This window comes from Mustelus asterias, chromosome 8 (assembly GCF_964213995.1).
Source record: "Mustelus asterias chromosome 8, sMusAst1.hap1.1, whole genome shotgun sequence".
Lineage (NCBI taxonomy): Eukaryota > Metazoa > Chordata > Chondrichthyes > Carcharhiniformes > Triakidae > Mustelus > Mustelus asterias.
Window position 1 is genome coordinate 99,157,501 of NC_135808.1, and position 19,030 is coordinate 99,176,530.

The window sequence follows — 19,030 nt, forward strand, 5'->3', positions numbered from 1 at the left end:
TCCTCCAGGTCCCACCCCTCACACCACAACTTCCACCACCCCCCCTGCCCACACACACAAATTTCCATGGCTCATCTATGCCAACCTATGCCACCTCATGCTCACATCCAGCCCCCACATTATCATGGCCCTTTTATAACCCCTATGCCAGTCCCTATGTCAATGCAGTACCAACTTACATAGAAACATAGAAACCCTACAGTGCAGAAGGAGGCCATTCGGCCCATCGAGTCTGCACCGACCACAATCCCACCCAGGCCCTACCCCCACACATTTTACCCGCTAATCCCTCTAACCTACGCATCCCAGGACTCTAAGGGACAATTTTTAACCTGGCCAATCAACCTAACCCGCACATCTTTGGACTTATGCCAACTAATTGCCAACTAAACTTATGCCAACTAATTGCCCCCACATACCACCCTTTGCGCTTACCCCCCAAGCTAACTCAACTAGTATCCTTTGACAGTTCCTTGACGGCTTTGCCAATTCCAATGAGTTTATGCATTTTAATGCACTTTTTATGTTTGCATTTAACAATGCCAAAGGGTGCCTTACCTACTGCTTGCATAGTGGTTCTGGGACCAGATCCAAAGGGGTATTTTACCTCTCCAAAGAGGTATCCTGGCTATCCAAACAAATTCACCAAGTTGAGACCTCCTCTTACCTGGCCAAATCTGCACACTCCGGGTTCACACTCTTAGCCTAGCAAAATTCTACTTGAGTGGAGGCAGATGGTGATTTAAATGGTTGTCTGTCGTGACGACAATCTGGGCCTACTACCACTTATTCATAACAATTGAATTTTGTCAGTATTTGGAAAGAGATGGCTATGTTCTGCACTTTTAACAACAGCTACCACTGTTTTTTTCTTTTTTATTTGTATTTATTCCTATTGGCTCACTGGAGCTTTGCTGTATTAATGTATTCACTGGAAGTGATGTAATAGAACTAGCGTGGGAAACAGAAAGAGAAGAAGCCATGAAAGAGACCGTACCATTTATTAAGCTTAGTTCATTTTTAACCAAAGTCTGTCCCACATATCATGTCTCTAATGAACAACAAAAACTGGTGATAAGGATATGCGCTTGCTAGCCACCGAGAAAGAAGAAATGAACTGAGGAACAAAATCGGAATTTAAAAAAAGAAAACTTTCACATGTGCTACAGAGACTAACAGGCTAGGTGGACGTGAGTAACCAATATGCTGCAAGCAGATTATAGAGCTGGCTATGATAAATAAGAGGCTAAAGCTCGATTAGGTACCTTTTGTGTAAGAGCATTGAGGTAGCTGCTGGAAACACGGTTGCGTAGTGTGCATACAGGAAACCTGCTTAAGTGAAAAATTGGTGGGAGTTTTCAGCATCGTGGGACCCCTTGATGAAAATGGGGAGCAATAGAGCTCTTATACCAAGTGCTTTGACTATTTTGCGCAGGCAAACAATATAGCTGAAGATATTATGGTACCTACTTTCTGTGATGAGGAGGGGGGGGACTTTTAATCTCCTCCATAGTTTAGCGCAACCTGACAAAGCCAGCACTAAAACGTACAGATTGTGAACATTCTGCAAACACATTTTTCACCAAAACCCCTGGTGATTGCAGAGCGCTTTAGATCCCACTAAATGTGTTAGCCATTGCTGGTACTACAAACAGATACTGGGTTACTCCACTGCTGGATGGACAGTAAAGGTGGAAGTTGACACTAGGCAGCAGTCTTGCTGCTGCAAGAGTCTATCTACAATGAGAGACTGAAACACATTCCTTAAGGCCACAAAGAATAGAAATGAAGATGTACACGGGTAAAATGGTTCCTCTAAACTTGAAAAGGCCACATTGAAGTGGTTGTGCAACTCAATGGGCAAATTTGCCACATGTGATGAAGAAACACCATCCAGCATTGATGGGTTATACATGGCTGGATAAGATTCAATTGAACTGGACTAAAATCAATTTGATGACCGATGGAAACCAGGCCACACAGAAATCTTAAAGACGTATACTGTTGTTTCTGATGGAGAATTAGGGAGTATGAAGGACATTACAGTCAAACTGAAAATTTGAGACCAAGACCAAGCAAAATGTTTGAAGGCAAGGTCTGTACCAAATGCTATTAGGCCAAAGCTGGAGGCTGACTTGGCGCGGCTAGTGAAGACTGGAGTTTTGGAACCTGTCATCATCAGTGAATGGGCCATGCCTATTGTTCCAGTCATAAAGAAAGATGGACCCGTAAGGATTTGCGGAGACATCAAGGTCACTATAAATCTAGTGTTATGAGCTGAACAGTATCCATTACCTCATTTTGAAGACCTGTTGGCAGGATTGGCAGGAGGCCAAAATTTTTAGCAAAGTTGTTCTGAGCCAGGCCTACTTCCAGATAACAATGGACAAGAAGTCACAGGAACTTCTGACAATCGTGACACACAAAGGCTTGTTCTGGTACCGAAGATTGCCAATTGGTGTCACATCTGCCCTTGCATTGTTTCGAAGGGCAATGTATCAGATCCTGAGTGGACTGAGTGGAGTCCAGTGTTATCTAGATGACACCCTAGTTACTGGAAGAAATGAAGAGGAACACCATTTGAACTTGGATGCCACTCTCCAGAGATTGGAAGACTATGGTCTGTGAGTCCACAAGCACAAGTGTGAGTTCTTCCAATCCTCAGTTGAGTGGGACAAGTGATTGATGCCACTTCCTAAGTTTAAGGCCATTACAGAGATGCCTGCACATCAAAATATAAGTTAGTTATGCACCTTCTGGGATTGCTGAGTTATCATGGTAGATTTGTCTCTCAATGTGTCTCGCAGGAATTTGAGAGTTTCCTACAAGAAAACAGTGTTCAACACATTCCTTCCGCACCATATCATCTTGGTACTAATGGACTAGCAGAATGCTTCGTCCAAACCTGAAACAAACTTTGAAAGCACCAAGGTTCACTGATCAAACACCGTAACAAATGCTTGATGGTCCACCGGATTACCATACATTCCATGACCAAGACCTCTCTTGCCTTACTCATGATAAAAAGGCAACTGGGTTCCACATTTGATCGTTTAAAACCTCCAAAAACTAATGAGATTGTAGAACAGCAACAAGCATGAGGGGAACAGTGGGAAAGCAAGGCAAAATACAGAGTTTTCCACTCAGTCCACTCAGGATCTGATACATTGCCCTTCAAAACAATGCAAGGGCAGATGTGACACCAATTGGCAGGAGCTCTGGCTTGGAACGACTCCACAGGGGAAAAACGATTTCCTGCCACCATCCTTGCACAGACTGATCTGTCTCTTGCACTGTCCAGACCAGATATGACATTAGCTGGAGGAGACAAGCAGACACCAGTTATTGGCTGGAAGAACAGTTCCACTAAATCTGAAGCCTGTTGAAAATTCAGGATCATACTTACAAATTCCTGACTTGAACTTTACCACAACCCTGGTTCAATGCAGAGTGCAGGAGAACATGCCAGGAGCAACGCCAGACATACCTAAAAATGAGGCGTCAACCTGGTGAAGCTACAGCACAGGATTACTTGCATGCCAAACAGGATAAATAGCAAATAGCTGACAGAGCTAAGCAATTCCATAACCAATGGATCAGATCTAGGTTTTGCAGTCATAGAGGTTTACAGCATGGAAACAAGCCCTTCGGCCCAACTTGTCCATGCCACCTTTTTTTTTTAAAACCCCTAAGCTAGTCCCAATTGCCCGTGTTTGGCCCATATCCCTCGATAGCCATCTTACTCATGTAACTGTCTAAATGCCTTTTAAAAGACAAAATTGTACCTGCCTCTACTACTACCTCTGGCAGCTCATTCCAGACACTCACCACCCTTGGTGTGAAAAAATTGCCCCTCTGGACACTTTTGTATCTCTCCCCTCTCACCCTAAACCTATGCCCTCTAGTTTTGGACTCCCCTACCTTTGGGAAAAAATATTGACTATCTAGCTGATCTATGCCCCTCATTATTTTATAGACCTCTATAAGATCACCCCTAAGCCTCCTACGCTCCAGAGAAAAACGTCCCAGTCTATCCAGCCTCTCCTTATAACTCAAACCATCAAGTCCTGGTAGCATCCAGTAAATCTTTTCTGCACCCTTTCTAGTTTAATAATATTCTTTCTATATTAGGATGACCAGAACTGTACAGAGTATTCCAAGTGTGGCCTTACTAATGTCTTGTACAACTTCAACAAGACGTCCCACTTCCTGTATTCAATGTTCTGACCAATGAAACCAAGCATGCTGAATGCCATCTTCACCACTCTGTCCACCTGCGACTCCAAGTCCTGCCACATCCAATTGTGAATGGTGGTGGACAATTAAACAACCCACTGGAGGAGGCGGCTCCATAAATATCCTCATCCTCAATGATAGAGGAATCCAGCACATCAGTGCAAAAGATAAGACTGAAGCACTTGCAACAATCTTCAGCCAGAAGTGCAGAGTGGATGATCTCAGCCTCCTCCCAGGGTCCCTAGCATCACCGATGTCAGTCCTCAGCCAATTCATTTCACTCCATGTGATATCAAGAAATGGCTGAAGGTACTGGATACTGCAAAGGCGTGAGCCCTGACAATATTCCAGCAATATTTTGAAGACATGTTCCAGAGCTTGCCGCATGCTGTTCCAGTAAAGCTACAACAATGGCATCTACCCGACAATGTGGAAAATTACTCAGGTATGTACACAAAAAGCAGGACAAATCCAACCCAGCCAATTATTGTCCCATCAGTCTACTCTCAATCATCAGCGAAGTGATGGAAGGAATCTTCAACAGCGCTATCAAGCAGCATTTACTCAACAATAACCTGCTCATGGACACGGTTTGGGTTCTGTCAGGGTCACTCACCTTATTACAAATATGGTCAAAAGAGCCGAATACCAGAGGTGAGGTGAGAATGACTGCCCTTCGCATAAAGGTAGCATTTGACTGAGTATGGCATCAAAGAGCCCTAGCAAAACAGGAGTGAATAGGGACCAGGAGGAAAACTCTCCACTAGTACCTGGCACAAAGGAAGATGGTTGTGGTGGTTGGAGGTCAATTATCTCAGCTCCAGGACATCACTGCAGGTGGTTCTTCAGGGTACTATCCTAGGACCAACTACCTTCAGCTGCTTCATCAATGACCTCCCTTCCATCATAAGGTCAGAAGTGGGGATGTTCGCTGATGATTGCACAATGATCAGCACTATTCGCGACTCCTCAGACACTGAAGCAATCCATGCCCAAATGCAGCAAGACCTGGACAATATCCAGGCTTGGGTTGACAAATGGCAAATGACATTGATGCCACACAAGTGCCCAGGCAATGACCATCTCCACCAAAAGAAAATCTAACCTTTGTCCCTAGGATTCAATGGCATTAGCATCACTGAATCCCCCACTATCAACATTCTTGGGGTTACCATTGACCAGAAACTGCACTGAAACAGCCATATAAATACTGTGGCTACAAGAGCAGGCCAAAAGGTAGGAATCCTGCAGCGAGTAAATCACCCTCTGGCTTCTCAAAGTCTGTCCATCATTTACAAGCCACAAATCAAGAGTGCGATGGAATAGTGAGTGCAGCTCCAACAACACAAGAAGCTTGACACCATCCAGGACAAAGCAGCCCACTTGATTACTACCCCTTCCAAAATCATTCACTCCCTCCACCATCAATGAACAGTAGCAGTAGTGTGCGCCATTCACACGATGCACTGCATGAACTCACCAAGACTCCTTAGGAAGCACCTTTCAAAACTATGACCGCTATCATCCAGAACAGTGGTTCCCAAACTTTTTTCACTGGGCCGCACTTTCGGAATAAAAATTTGCTCGCGCCACACTGAATTTTTTATTGATAAGAAATACATTCAAAAACAAAAAAAAACAACTACTAGCAATGCTTGATTCATAACATAGAACACATATAATATGATCATGGGACATCCAGAAAGTATAAAACAATGCTTGTTTAAACCATGTTTAAATGTTTCTTTGATTGTCCTTGAATCTTCCCGCCACACTTGCCATCCTCTCTCGCCGCACCAGTGTGGCACGCCGCACCCTTTGGGAACCACTGATCTAGAAGAATAATGGCACCAGGTACCTGGGAACAGCTGGAAGCTCCCCTCCAAGTCACTCACCATCCTGACTTGGAAATATATAATTGTTCCTTCACTGTCACTGGGTCAAAATCCTGGAACTTCGTCCCTAACAGCACTGTGGATGTATCTACACCTCAGAGATTTCAGTGGTTCAAGAAGGTAGCTCACCACCACAATCTCAAGGGCAACTAGGGATGGGTAATAAATGCTGGCCTAGCCAGTGATGCCGACATCCCATAAATGAACTTTTAAAAATGACTCCTGCAATATGGTTGACTTCTAACTTCCGTCTGAAATGGCCTCGAAAGCTGCATAGTAGTATTCAAGAAAGTCACTCACCACCATCTTCTCAAGGGCAATTGGATACAGGAAATAAATGCTGGCCTTGGCAACAATGCCCATATGTCTTTAGTGAATTTATAAAACGACTCAACATGATTTTCATTAAAATGACAACAGACACCTCCACACAAGAAGTATGGTATCAGAAATGCAGAGGACAAAGTACATGGGCTTAAAGAAAGATTAGAACCTGGAGCTCCCAGGTAAGATAGATGAGACAAACTACACTGTTGGCTTAGTGCTCAAGTAGCATGTATTCAGCAAACATGGCATTTTAGCCACAACTTCAGGATAAAATCATTAAGGAACTAACAAGAGCTTCTTCAAACTGTTTATTTGGAATGATTGTAATGGCTCACTCCAGTTAATTTAATCACTAGTTACTCACACTGAATTAAGCGTTTGAGTTTCCTGTTGGAGATGAAGATGGGTCAACTCACGTAACAGACAATTCAAGTGCAGCATTTCTACTGGTCTTTAACCATCAGACAAGCTGAATTTTGCTATTTATCATCAGGAATGATGTGTAAGAAAATGTAAGGAAAGGCCAAGGGAATTGTTCATGAAAAATGAGCACCAAGTGAATGTGTTGACAGAGTGAAGGGAGGGAAAAAATGCAGCTTAAACTCACCAGTCCTGCACTGCATTAAAAGATTCATGATTGGCAATGTCATACATAAGTATGAAGCCCATGGCTCCTCTGTAATAAGCAGTAGTAATAGTTCTGTATCGCTCTTGACCAGCTGTGTCCTGTAAAACAAACATCTGTGTTAATACAGAGCGAGATAGCTTACTGTCAAATAACGGGACAAAAGTCAAACTTGAGTTACTCATTATTTCAAAGGTCACAGTTGACGTAAAATAAAAATTATTCAAGGAAAGTGATTTAAATGTTGAAAGCAAAATCAGAAAGATCTTCCTCTTAATATTATTTGTAATTCCAAGATTCACTGGTATCTTCAAATGATGATACAGACATCTATGGTGGGGTCGGGGGGGAGGTATGAGGGGATAAATAAAGTAGACTTTGTAGAAAGGGAAAGAAAAACCACCCAACCAAATTCTTTGACTGGGGATTTCTAACCTAATGGCCTTAAAAAATACCAAGGGCGGTATTTTCCAGCCGAGTTCACCCCAAAACCGGAAAATCCTGCCCGAGGTCAACAGATCTTTCCATGATCTGCCCCTCGCCTGCTACGATTCCTGCAGCGGGCGGAAAGGGAAAATTCGGCCCCAAAGCTTTGCCATCACTAGCTCATATAAAAGGGAAGAAGGAATGTATTCTACAGAAGATTTTAACCAGCCAAACATAAATTGAGAATACACAAGTGGTTTTGTCAAATTGTTAAATGTGGTTCATGACTGCTTCATAACTTCATACTCCAAGGAATCCACAATGGTCTGTTCTCAGCTCAATTTCATAATGTTAAGTGAGTGTGAAAGCATGAAGGAAATGGATTTTGACACAGCTCTGGGTGATAGCAACCATAACATGACTGAGTTTAATATAATCTAGGATTCAATATTGCATAGTGCATCAACACTCAAGAGAGTGATTTTTAAAAATCCAATTATAAAACTTATGAGGACACAACGAAAGCAAGTTGACTGGGAAATGGTTTGCTAATACCTCAGTTGAAAGCAAATGAAGTATAGCCACAGATGCACTGAGAAAGATATATGCATAGCTAAGATTTGCAAGCGTTAACTCAAAAATAGGAACATTAATGGATCAACAAAATAATTCAAGTGAAATAAGGACAAAAAGTAAGCTTCACAAAGACTGCAGAGAGAAGGCTGAAGGTGTTCACTGGGAAGAATACAGTACTTGAAACTTCATGAACACATTAAACAGATAAGCAGAGTGCAAGGGGAGGACTAAAACTGCAATGTCAAGAAATTTCTCTTTAATGGGAGAGTGTGTCAAGTGGGGGCTCCATCTTGAGCAGGCCTGATCCCACCTTTTTTATGAGCATTCTCCAAAAGGTCATTTTTAATGTTACAGATAAGGCAGGGCAGAGTCATGCCACACACTCCATTCAACTAGGAATTGCAATCAGAGTCCTACAACCAGAGTAGGGCCCCAACATGCATTGTCAGTCCACCCAGGTCCCCCCCCCCCCCCATCGTCTCACAAAGACACAACCTTGAAAATCCTTTGGTTACAATGATTATTTTGCATGAGAATTTAACATTCTACACACCAGTTACAAGAGGATTACCCTGACCCGGAGATTACATGAGCAGTAGCTTCCAACAATTGAAGTACAAAATAGGAACTTGACTAAAAAAAAGATAAAGTTCAATATATTAGTGGCTACCTCTTTTAAAAAATTGCAAAATAAAGTATAAAGTATTTTAGGACAGTTGAACATTTGCTTTAAGTAATTGTTTATTTCATGCAAATTCTTGAAAAAATAATAATAGTTTCATGATTAGTCACAACTACAGATAACCTCTTAACGGTAAAATAGCTCTGTCTTCCTCTTCAAAATAAGGGCAATTACGTCAAGGGTTGACCTAGATGCAACTGATCAGAGATTTGATCACTGGCTCATAATTTTTAGTGGAAAATTATTGATAGGAACTGGCTAGGGAATTTCTCATTACAAAGATTTCTCACCTCATTGATTAAGGATTGATTTTTCTTTCAACATTCAAGTATGAAGGCACAAGGTCAAGGAAACTCTTCATGTAGTTATGACCAACTACTAATTAATCATTAGTGATAAATATGTGTGGGAGGGATTTTTCTACGATAAATCTTTTCATTAACAGCGGAGCCGCATAAAACCTCCCTGGAAAGGTCAGTTCCTTGATATGACCAAATTTTGTATTTCCTTATCTATGATTTTTCATTCGTCTGTTTCCTTATGATAACAGTTTTCTCAACAGACCTCTGTGTTATGTTGAGACTGACTTGTCACTATGGGAACTGTCTGGAAGAGACTGAGCTCTGCATGCACACACACAGAGGAGGCAACAGAATGTAATCAGCACTACACTGGATAAGCACAAATCTTTGCCTTCAATATTGAACCTCACTTTTTTAGAACACTGGGCATGATCAAATTAGGCAACAGAATATACTGCTCCTGTTCCTACCCAATAAAATGCTTGCTTATTTTTTAGTTTCCAGTTCATGTGCTGAAAGGTTACAGACGCTGACTTCAACTACCACCATTCCACCCCCCGACTCCCGCATTTTCCTGCTTTTCATTTATCTTCCTTTTTTACGTCTGCAGCCATTATGCAAAATGTTATAGCCACAGAATCAATATGCACGCAAATCCTTCTGTGTACTGTAAACACTTGCCACAAGACCAAGTGTGATCAACTGGACCATCTAATTATCTGCATGTATTTTTGAGATAAGCCGGAGATGATCAGACCTAAGATATAAACGTCCTAAACCATACGTGTAACTAAACTGCAACAATCAATGATATAAGACATAAGAACATACAAGATAACCCAAGCGCCAGTTTACTGAACCTACTTTTTCCAACAAACCATTCATGTATATATGCATTGTCTCCCTAAGTTGAAGATTTATTTTCAAATAAATGGATTAACCACTGTTAGTATACTATAAAAAGAATAGTATATAAACATGTCACCACATGATTGAACATATTAATGCACAAAACATACAAGATTGATGATTAATTTAGTAGCATTAATAATTATGGAGTGATAGGATGTAACCATCCTATATATATAAATTCAGACAGGACTCGAAAGTTGGTATTCCTATTTACAATATTTTGAGAGATAGGAAGAGAAAAAAGGTGGGTGGACTGACAATATTAATAATTAGTTTTATCACAGCACTTGGATGTAAGGAAGGAAGGCAGAAGGAGTTCAATGTGCAGAAGTGTGATGTCATTTGGATTTGAGATGGAGAAATTAAAACATTTTTTAATGGTGACTGATTAGTAGCCATGGAAGAGATTTAGGTGTCCACGTTCAAGAATCAAGCTAATGCACTGTTTCACAAGCATGTTGTAAAGGCGAATGGAACATTGGTCTTTAACTCAAGGCTCTTGGATCAAAAGTGAGGCAGTGACATTTCAGTTGTTTGTCAGATGCCACCTGTAGTACTGATTTTAGCTAATGGCACTGTGCCTCAGTAAAATTATTTTGATATTGGTGTGAGTACAGTGCCGATTCACCAATATACTGGAGCTTAAAGGGTTAAAGACGCTATTGTAATGGCTTGAGATACTGGGAGTTTTTCCACTGAAGCAGAGGAAGCTAAGAGATGTATTGGAAGGTGGTAAAATTATGATATTTGAAAGTGAATGATCAAGACCTTTCCCTCCAGTTGTGGAGTCAGTGATGAGGAATCAGCAATTCAATAATTATTAAAATTAAAAGAGGGCTAAATATCCTTAAACTGACACTTGGTTGGAGCATTAAATTCGGGGCTGTTTCAGACAGAGGCAATTTTTTTTTAAAGAGGGAAATTTGATAAAAATTGAAACAGAGAAAGATACAGGGGTGTAGAAGAAGATCTTTGACAGGTTTGTTTAATGGTCTGGACAGAGTAGAAGGAGAGAAATTGTTCCCACGCAGAAGGGTTGAGAATCAGATTTAAGGTGATTGGCAAAAAAAACCCAAGGGCCAATATGATGAAAAACATTTTCTACACAGCAAGTTGTTAGGATGTGGAATGCGCTACCTGAAAGTATGGTGGAGGCAGATTCAATCATGGCTTTCAAATGGGAATTAAATAAGCACCTGATGAGAAAAACACTTCTGGGTGAAAGTGTGGGGCAGTAAAACTACTTCAGTAGCTCTTGCAGAAAGCTATCAAAAACATGACAGGCCAAGTGGCCTCCTTCTGTGCTGTAACCATTCTATGATTCGTGGGGGACAGAGAAAGGCTGCGGATTAATTTTGTTTGTGTCTGTGCTGGGTTGATGCTAGAACAATGGGCCAAACTGTTTCCCTTTTATGCTACAAATCTCTGATTCTATGATTCTAATTGCTGAAAATCAAAAATAAAAATTAAAAATGCTGGAAGTATATGGAAGATCATGTCATCATATAAAAACGGGAAAAGACAGATTATGGTACTTGGTGTACACCCTTCATCAAAAATGAAATCCTGCTAAGGAATATATTATATATGAAGATGAAATGGTATGTGATGCCATTGCATAGAAATGGAAATCTGGTTAAAATCATGGGTAGCACAAGCATACCAGGCTGGGGGTCACATGCAAGGACCCGTGCCATAAAACTCTGCCCGCATCTTCTGCCCACACAACAGCACAGGTCAAAGATGGTGTTGCACTGATTTGGAAAAAAAAATAATAATAAGGAATGCTACACAAGCAAAATCTACTGATTCAACGTTTGATCCTCATGTGGCATTAGCACTGCATTTAAAAACAAGTTACAAAACAAAGTGAATGGGGGAAAAAAGCCATATTTCTACAATCTTCTCCCCTGATTAATGCTAGTTCATACTGTTAATACAAAGCATACATGTGGCAGCCATGAGGAAGCTTAATTTCGGCAGTTATAATGGAATCTGTGCTTGCAGAAAACTGGATATTAGGTAAGTGATTGAATGTCACCATTTTTGATAACATTTGTAATTTATTTTTCTTTTGAAAATGTTGACTCCTTGATGCTTCAAATGGCAAATACATTTTGCAAAGGGAACCATTCTGATTTGGAGAAAAATGTGGGTGGTCCAATTCATAAGTTTGCGGATGACACAAAGATTGGTGGAGTTGCTGATAGTGCTGGGGATTATCAGAGGATACAACAGGATATAGATAGGTTGGAGACTTGGGCACAGAAATGGCAGATGGAGTTTAATCTGGACAAATGTGAGGTGATGCATTTTGGAGGCTCAATTCTGGTGTGAATTATACTGTAAATAGCAGAACCGTTAGGAACATTAATTCAGAGGAGTCCACAGTTCCCTAAAAGTGGCAACACAGGTGACCAAGGTGATTAAGAAGGCATATGGCATGCTTGCCTTCATCAGTTGGGGCATTGAGTACAAGAGTTGGGAAATCATGTTGCAGCTACATACAATCTTCGTTAGGCCGCACTTGGAGTATTGTGTGCAGTTCTGGTCACCACACTACTAGAAGGACATGGAAGCTTTGGAGCGAGTGCAAAGGTGGTTCACCAGGTTCACCTAGTCTCGAGGGTGTTGGCTATGAGATGTTGAATAAACTAGGATTGTTTTCACTAGAAAGACGGAGGCTGAGGGGAGACCTGATAGAGGTCTACAAAATTATGAGAGGCAGACAGGGTGGATAGTCAGAGGCTTTTTCCAAGGGTGGAAATGTCAATTATAAGGGGGCACAGGTTCAAGGTGAGGGGGAAAGTTTAAGGGAGATGTGAGTGGGAAGATTTTCACGCAGAGAGTGGTGGGTGCCTGGAACGTGCTGTCAGAGGAGGTGGTGGAAGCAGGTACATTAGCAACATTTAAGAGGCATCTGGATGGGTACATGAATAGGGAGGAAATAGAGGGATACAGACTGAGTAAGAGCAGAAGATTTTTTTAGTTTAGTTAGAACATCATGATCGGCACAGTTTTGGAGGGCCGAAGGGCCTGTTCCTGTGCTGTACTTTTCTTTGTTCTTTGAATGATATACATCTTTTGTCAAAGACAGTGTGGAAATGAGGGTGGCATGGTGGCACAGACGTTAGCACTGCTGCCTCACAGTGCCCGGGACCGGAGTTTGATTCCAGCCTTGGGTGATGGTCTGTGTGGAGTTTGCATGTTCCTCCCTTGGCTGCTTGGGTTTCCTCTGGATGCTCCAGTTTCCTCCCATAGTCCAAAGATGTGCAGGTTAGGTGGATTGGCCATGCTAAATTGCCCCTGAATGTCAAAAGATGTGTGGGTTAGAACATAGAACATAGAACATTACAGCGCAGAACAGGCCCTTCGGCCCACGATGTTGCACCGACCAGTTAAAAAAAAACTGTGACCCTCCAACCTAAACCAATTTCTTTTCGTCCATGAACCTATCTACGGATCTCTTAAACGCCCCCAAACTAGGCGCATTTACTACTGATGCTGGCAGGGCATTCCAATCCCTCACCACCCTCTGGGTAAAGAACCTACCCCTGACATCGGTTCTATAACTACCCCCCCTCAATTTAAAGCCATGCCCCCTCGTGCTGGATTTCTCCATCAGAGGAAAAAGGCTATCACTATCCACCCTATCTAAACCTCTAATCATCTTATATGTTTCAATAAGATCCCCTCTTAGCCGCCGCCTTTCCAGCGAAAACAATCCCAAATCCCTCAGCCTCTCCTCATAGGATCTCCCCTCCATACCAGGCAACATCCTGGTAAACCTCCTCTGCACCCTCTCCAAAGCCTCCACATCCTTCCTGTAATGTGGGGACCAGAACTGCACACAGTACTCCAAGTGCGGCCGCACCAGAGTTGTGTACAGTTGCAACATAACGCTACGACTCCTAAATTCAATCCCCCTACCAATAAACGCCAAGACACCATATGCCTTCTTAACAACCTTATCTACTTGATTCCCAACTTTCAGGGATCTATGCACACATATACCTAGATCCCTCTGCTCCTCCACACTATTCAAAGTCCTCCCGTTAGCCCTATACTCAACACATCTGTTATTCCTACCAAAGTGAATTACCTCACACTTCTCCGCATTAAACTCCATCCGCCACCTCTCGGCCCAACTTTGCAACCTGTCTAAGTCTTCCTGCAAACTACGACACCCTTCCTCACTGTCTACCACACCACCGACTTTGGTGTCATCAGCAAATTTGCTAATCCACCCAACTATACCCTCATCCAGATCATTAATAAATATTACAAACAGCAGTGGCCCCAAAACAGATCCCTGAGGTACACCACTTGTAACCGCACTCCATGATGAATATTTACTATCAACCACCACCCTCTGTTTCCTATCCGCTAGCCAATTCCTGATCCAATTTCCTAGATCACCCCCAATCCCATACATCTGCATTTTCTGCAGAAGCCTACCATGGTGAACCTTATCAAACGCCTTACTAAAATCCATATATACCACGTCCACTGCCCTGCCCCCATCCACCTCCTTGGTCACTTTCTCAAAAAACTCAATAAGGTTAGTAAGGCACGACCTACCTGCCACAAAACCATGCTGACTATCACCTATCAATTCATTACTCTCCAAATAACTATAAATCCTATCCCTTATAATTTTTTCCAACATCTTGCCGACAACAGAAGTGAGACTCACCGGTCTATAATTCCCAGGGAAGTCTCTGTTCCCCTTCTTAAACAATGGGACAACATTTGCTAACCTCCAATCTTCTGGTACTATACCAGAGGCCAACGACGACCTGAAGATCAGAGCCAGAGGCTCTGCAATCACTTCTCTTGCCTCCCAGAGAATCCTTGGATAAATCCCATCCGGACCAGGGGATTTATCTATTTTCAGACCCTCCAGAATATCCTGCACATCCTCCTTATCAACTGTAATACTGTCTATTCTACTCCCTTGCAACCCAGTGTCCTCCTCAGCTATATTCATGTCCCCTTGCGTGAACACCGAAGAGAAATATTGGTTCAATGCTTCACCAATCTCCTCCGGTTCCACACATAACTTCCCTCTGCCATCTATAACTGGCCCTAAACTTAGATGGATTAGATGGATTAGATGGATTAGATGGATTAGATATGGTAAATGTGCTGGGTTATGGGATAGAGTGGAGGGTGGTCCTGGGTAAGATGCTCTTTGGAGAGCTGGTGCAGACTCATTAGGCTGAATGGCCTCCTTCTTCATTGTAAGGATTCTATGGCTCTCTGATGATATGGGCCTCTGGCTTGTAGAACCAGTAATATTGCCTTGTTGAATCACAAAGTCTCAGTCCACCTTTTTACCATCTGACTAGCAGCCCCTCAGACAAGGAGCTTTGGCCCCATCTACACGGTTTCTACTGGAAATTCTGTACCATCGTCTACAAGACTGATTCATCTCTACAAGCCTATCTCAATGTGTGAAGTCAACATGGCCAGAGAAGTAAATTATCCAGCATTGGTTTTCAGCTCGCTGAATTACATAAAAGAATACCGCAATGGAATTTGATTCTGGACTCCAGAGCCCACATGAAACAATATTTATTTTCTCTGTGGTCTCTGCACTGTAAATCTTTCTTTCCTCTGTCCTTTTTACCGTATGAATGCAAATGGGGCAACATTGTGAGCCTCTTCTGTGTTTTGAGTGTGTGTAAATGAACTAAGTCTCACAACACCAGGTTAAAGTCCAACAGGTTTATTTGGTATCACGAGCTTTCAGAGCGTTGCTCCTCCATCACGTGAGTGGCCACATTGTAAATGACCTAACATTTTGAATTCACCCTACTTTTGGTTTGCCTTGGGGGTATTAATAGAAATTTGAATCACACCAAAACTGAGGGGTTGGGAAATATGCCACCACTTATAAAGGGGGAAGCAAATCAAAACACCTTTTTGTTTACAGACAGGTGGTGAGAGGAGAAATTAGTGCTGCTTAAATTAATCCCCCTCCTGTCCGTAACACTAGATATTCAAATAGAATCTTGACTCATCACACAAACGCTGAACTAAACTCAGTCCTTCTCAGGATCTGGACTTGGGGGTTACAGATTGGCTCCTATACTTGACACCTTTTGACAAACTGTTACAAAATAAATGTGGTTGGCGTCTTCCATCTGTCAGTCCCTCCATGTCCCATCTGTCAGTCCTAACAGGAATTCGAGAACCACGTAATTCATTCACAGTCAGTATATTACAAACAGGTTGAGCAAGTATCGGTATTTTGGAATGTTACAGTAATTATTAATTTTCATGTTGAAGTCCAAGCTAACATTAAATATTTATAACATATATACAGAAATATTAACTAATACATACAAATATATGCAAAGCTTTGCAATCAGCTTTCATGAACCCTGATTGACTCAAAATTGAAACACCTTTTCCACAACTAGTCGACTAAAGCATCAAATGAATAACTTTAATTTAATAAGGGCATCAAAAAAAGTATTAATATGACAATGGATGGAATTATTAATTAATAAAGCTGGAGTGACAGAATGCCTAATCATGATTCTTGTGGTTACCGAAAACTTCACCAGTAAACTAAAATACCTAAAAATAAATGCCATTCTTCAACAAACCCATGCTAGAACAATGGTCCTCACAGAATAATAGTGGCCAAATGTATTATTTATTTTGAAAATATAATATTCAAATTTTACTACGTGTAACTAAATATTCAGCTGTCTCTGTACACAATGAAGATTTTTTTTGTTTCTACAGAAATCAGTCTGTCAAATGTATTTATTGCTTCATTTTGTTCAGGCTCCTCAATTACTCAATGAACAATTATACCTGAATTGATAAAACCTGGAGTGTCACAAGATGGATCCCAGTTTGTGCCAAGTTATCTAATCTCAATCAGGAAAGCAGTTTGGAATGCTGCAGTTGCTCTCAGTTCCTCTGAGGAGCAGAAAAAGCAGCTGAGGTATCCTGACCTTGACTGACATTAAATGATCTCTGATGGAAAATGTGAGAACAAGACTAAACTCGATGTGATATTCATTTGTCAAAAAAGTTTACAAACACTCAGGGTGAGGCCGGAAGGAAGTTGGGCATGTGCTGTGCTTCAGATAATAACACGCTTGCCACCGAGTCAGAAATCTGTGTGCAAGTCCTGCTCCACGACATTATCACAAACATATCAGCCATTTTTGAATGGCGGAGCAGACACAATGGGCCGAATGGCCTAATTCTGCTCCTATATCTTATCGTCATAATTAATCTAGGCTGACACCCATGTGCAGTACTGAGAGAATGCTGCACTGCTGGAGGTGACTTCTCTTGGAGGATTGGTTAAACAACAGTCTCATCTGCCCTCTTGGGTGGATGTAAAAAATCCCTTGGCACCATTTCAAAGAGCAGGGGAGTTATCCCCAGTGTCCTTGCCAATATTTACCTCTCAATTAACATCAGACAAACAGCTTATCTCGTCATTATCACATTGCAGATTGTGTGAGCTTGCTTTGCGCAAATTGACTGCTATGTTTCCCACATTGCAACAGGGACTACACTTCAAAACTACTTAATTGGCTGCAAAGGCCATTGAGACATCTGGTGGTTGTGAAAGATGGTCTATAAATGCAACTCTTTACTTTCTGTTCAATGACCTGCAAACCCAGAAATACCAGAAAGGTGGAGGCGCTGCCGGATTTAAAGGCAGGTTAGGTGGATTGGGCTGTGCTAAATTGCGCTTTAGTGTCCAAAGATGTGGAAATTAGGTGGATAAACCATGGTAAATGTGCAGGGTTACAGGGATAGAGCGAAGGGGAGGGCCTGGGTGGGATGCTTTCAGAGAGTCGGTGCAGACTTGATAGGTCGGACGGCCTCTTCCTGCACTGTAGGGATTCTATGATTCTTGATTTCAAGTTTTTACTCCATTTCCCACAGATTGACAGGCTGACTGGCTGCAAGGTGGGAAAGCTTGAGGCACAAGACAATAGTACGGACCACTGACAGAGGTTCCCAGCAATTAAAAAGATCATGGGGCTCTGATGGAGGGTAGGGCGAGGAGGGTTCACTGCAGCAAGAAGGAAGGGAGAGATTGCAGTAGTGGAGAAACTAGGTGGAGGGATGGAGAGATACAGATCAGGGGAAGCGACACTGGAAGGAAATCACAAAGGAGAGAGCTTGTGGGATGGCAGAGATCGCGAGGGGAGATTGTGGCGAGATATAATATAATCACCATAATAACAGAAAATGCTAGAAACACTCAGCCACACCTGTAATCAATAACCTGCTCCACAATCTGATCATTTAAATCTGAGTATTGAGTGGTGTTACGTGAGCACTGTGTGCTCTCAAGATAAACATTGGGAACAGATATTCACATATGAAATTTTTATTACATTTTTAATCATGGTTTGTTTTCCTTTAATAATGTTTTGTCTTATACAGATTAACTATTTGTCCTGAATTAACAGCCATTCCTGTTCAGTGTATTTGGTTCCTGATTACTTTTGATTACAAAATTATTGCACTAAATCCTTTGACAATTTTGGAAATGAGCAAAAGGACTTTTTTAAGGCCTTATTATTTAACTGATCCTTCTTTAAGATTTGAAATAATCATCGAATCCCTACAGTGCAGGGAGAGGCCATTCAGCCTATTGAGTCTGCACCGACTCTCCGAAAGAGGGCCCCGCCCAATCTCCATAACCACATGCATTTAACATGGCTAAGCCACCTAGCCTACACATCTTTAGACATTCAGGGGCAATTTAGCATGGCCAATCCACCTAACCTGCATATCTTTGGACTATGGGAGGAAACTGGAGCAGCCGGAGGGAACCCGTGCAGACACGGGGAGAACGTGCAAACTCCACACAGTCACCCAAGGGTGAAATTGAACACAGGTCCGTGGCGCTGTGAGGCAGCAGTGCTAACCTCTGGCCGGAATTTTACCAGCACGCCCACCCCGATTCCAGGGGCGGGCGAGGCTCGGAGAACGGCAATCTCCTTCGGCCTCGGGCGGGATCGTATGAAACTCGGGTGGACATGTCGGTAAACTTCCG

The 19,030-nt window shown here is 42.1% G+C and overlaps 2 protein-coding genes across 2 annotated transcripts in view; both read right to left on the reverse strand.

The window, feature by feature from the left end:
- cc2d1b (coiled-coil and C2 domain containing 1B) overlaps window positions 1-19,030 on the reverse strand; it is a 417,139-nt gene that overhangs the window by 37,151 nt on the left and 360,958 nt on the right. The window lies entirely within an intron of this gene.
- The window catches only part of LOC144497940 (ras-related protein Rab-3B-like), a 138,570-nt gene that overhangs the window by 19,786 nt on the left and 99,754 nt on the right, over window positions 1-19,030 (reverse strand). Inside the window, exon 3 of the mRNA XM_078219401.1 lies at window positions 7,066-7,184. Coding sequence (XP_078075527.1) covers window positions 7,066-7,184 — 119 coding nt within the window. The remainder of the gene's footprint in view (window positions 1-7,065; window positions 7,185-19,030) is intronic.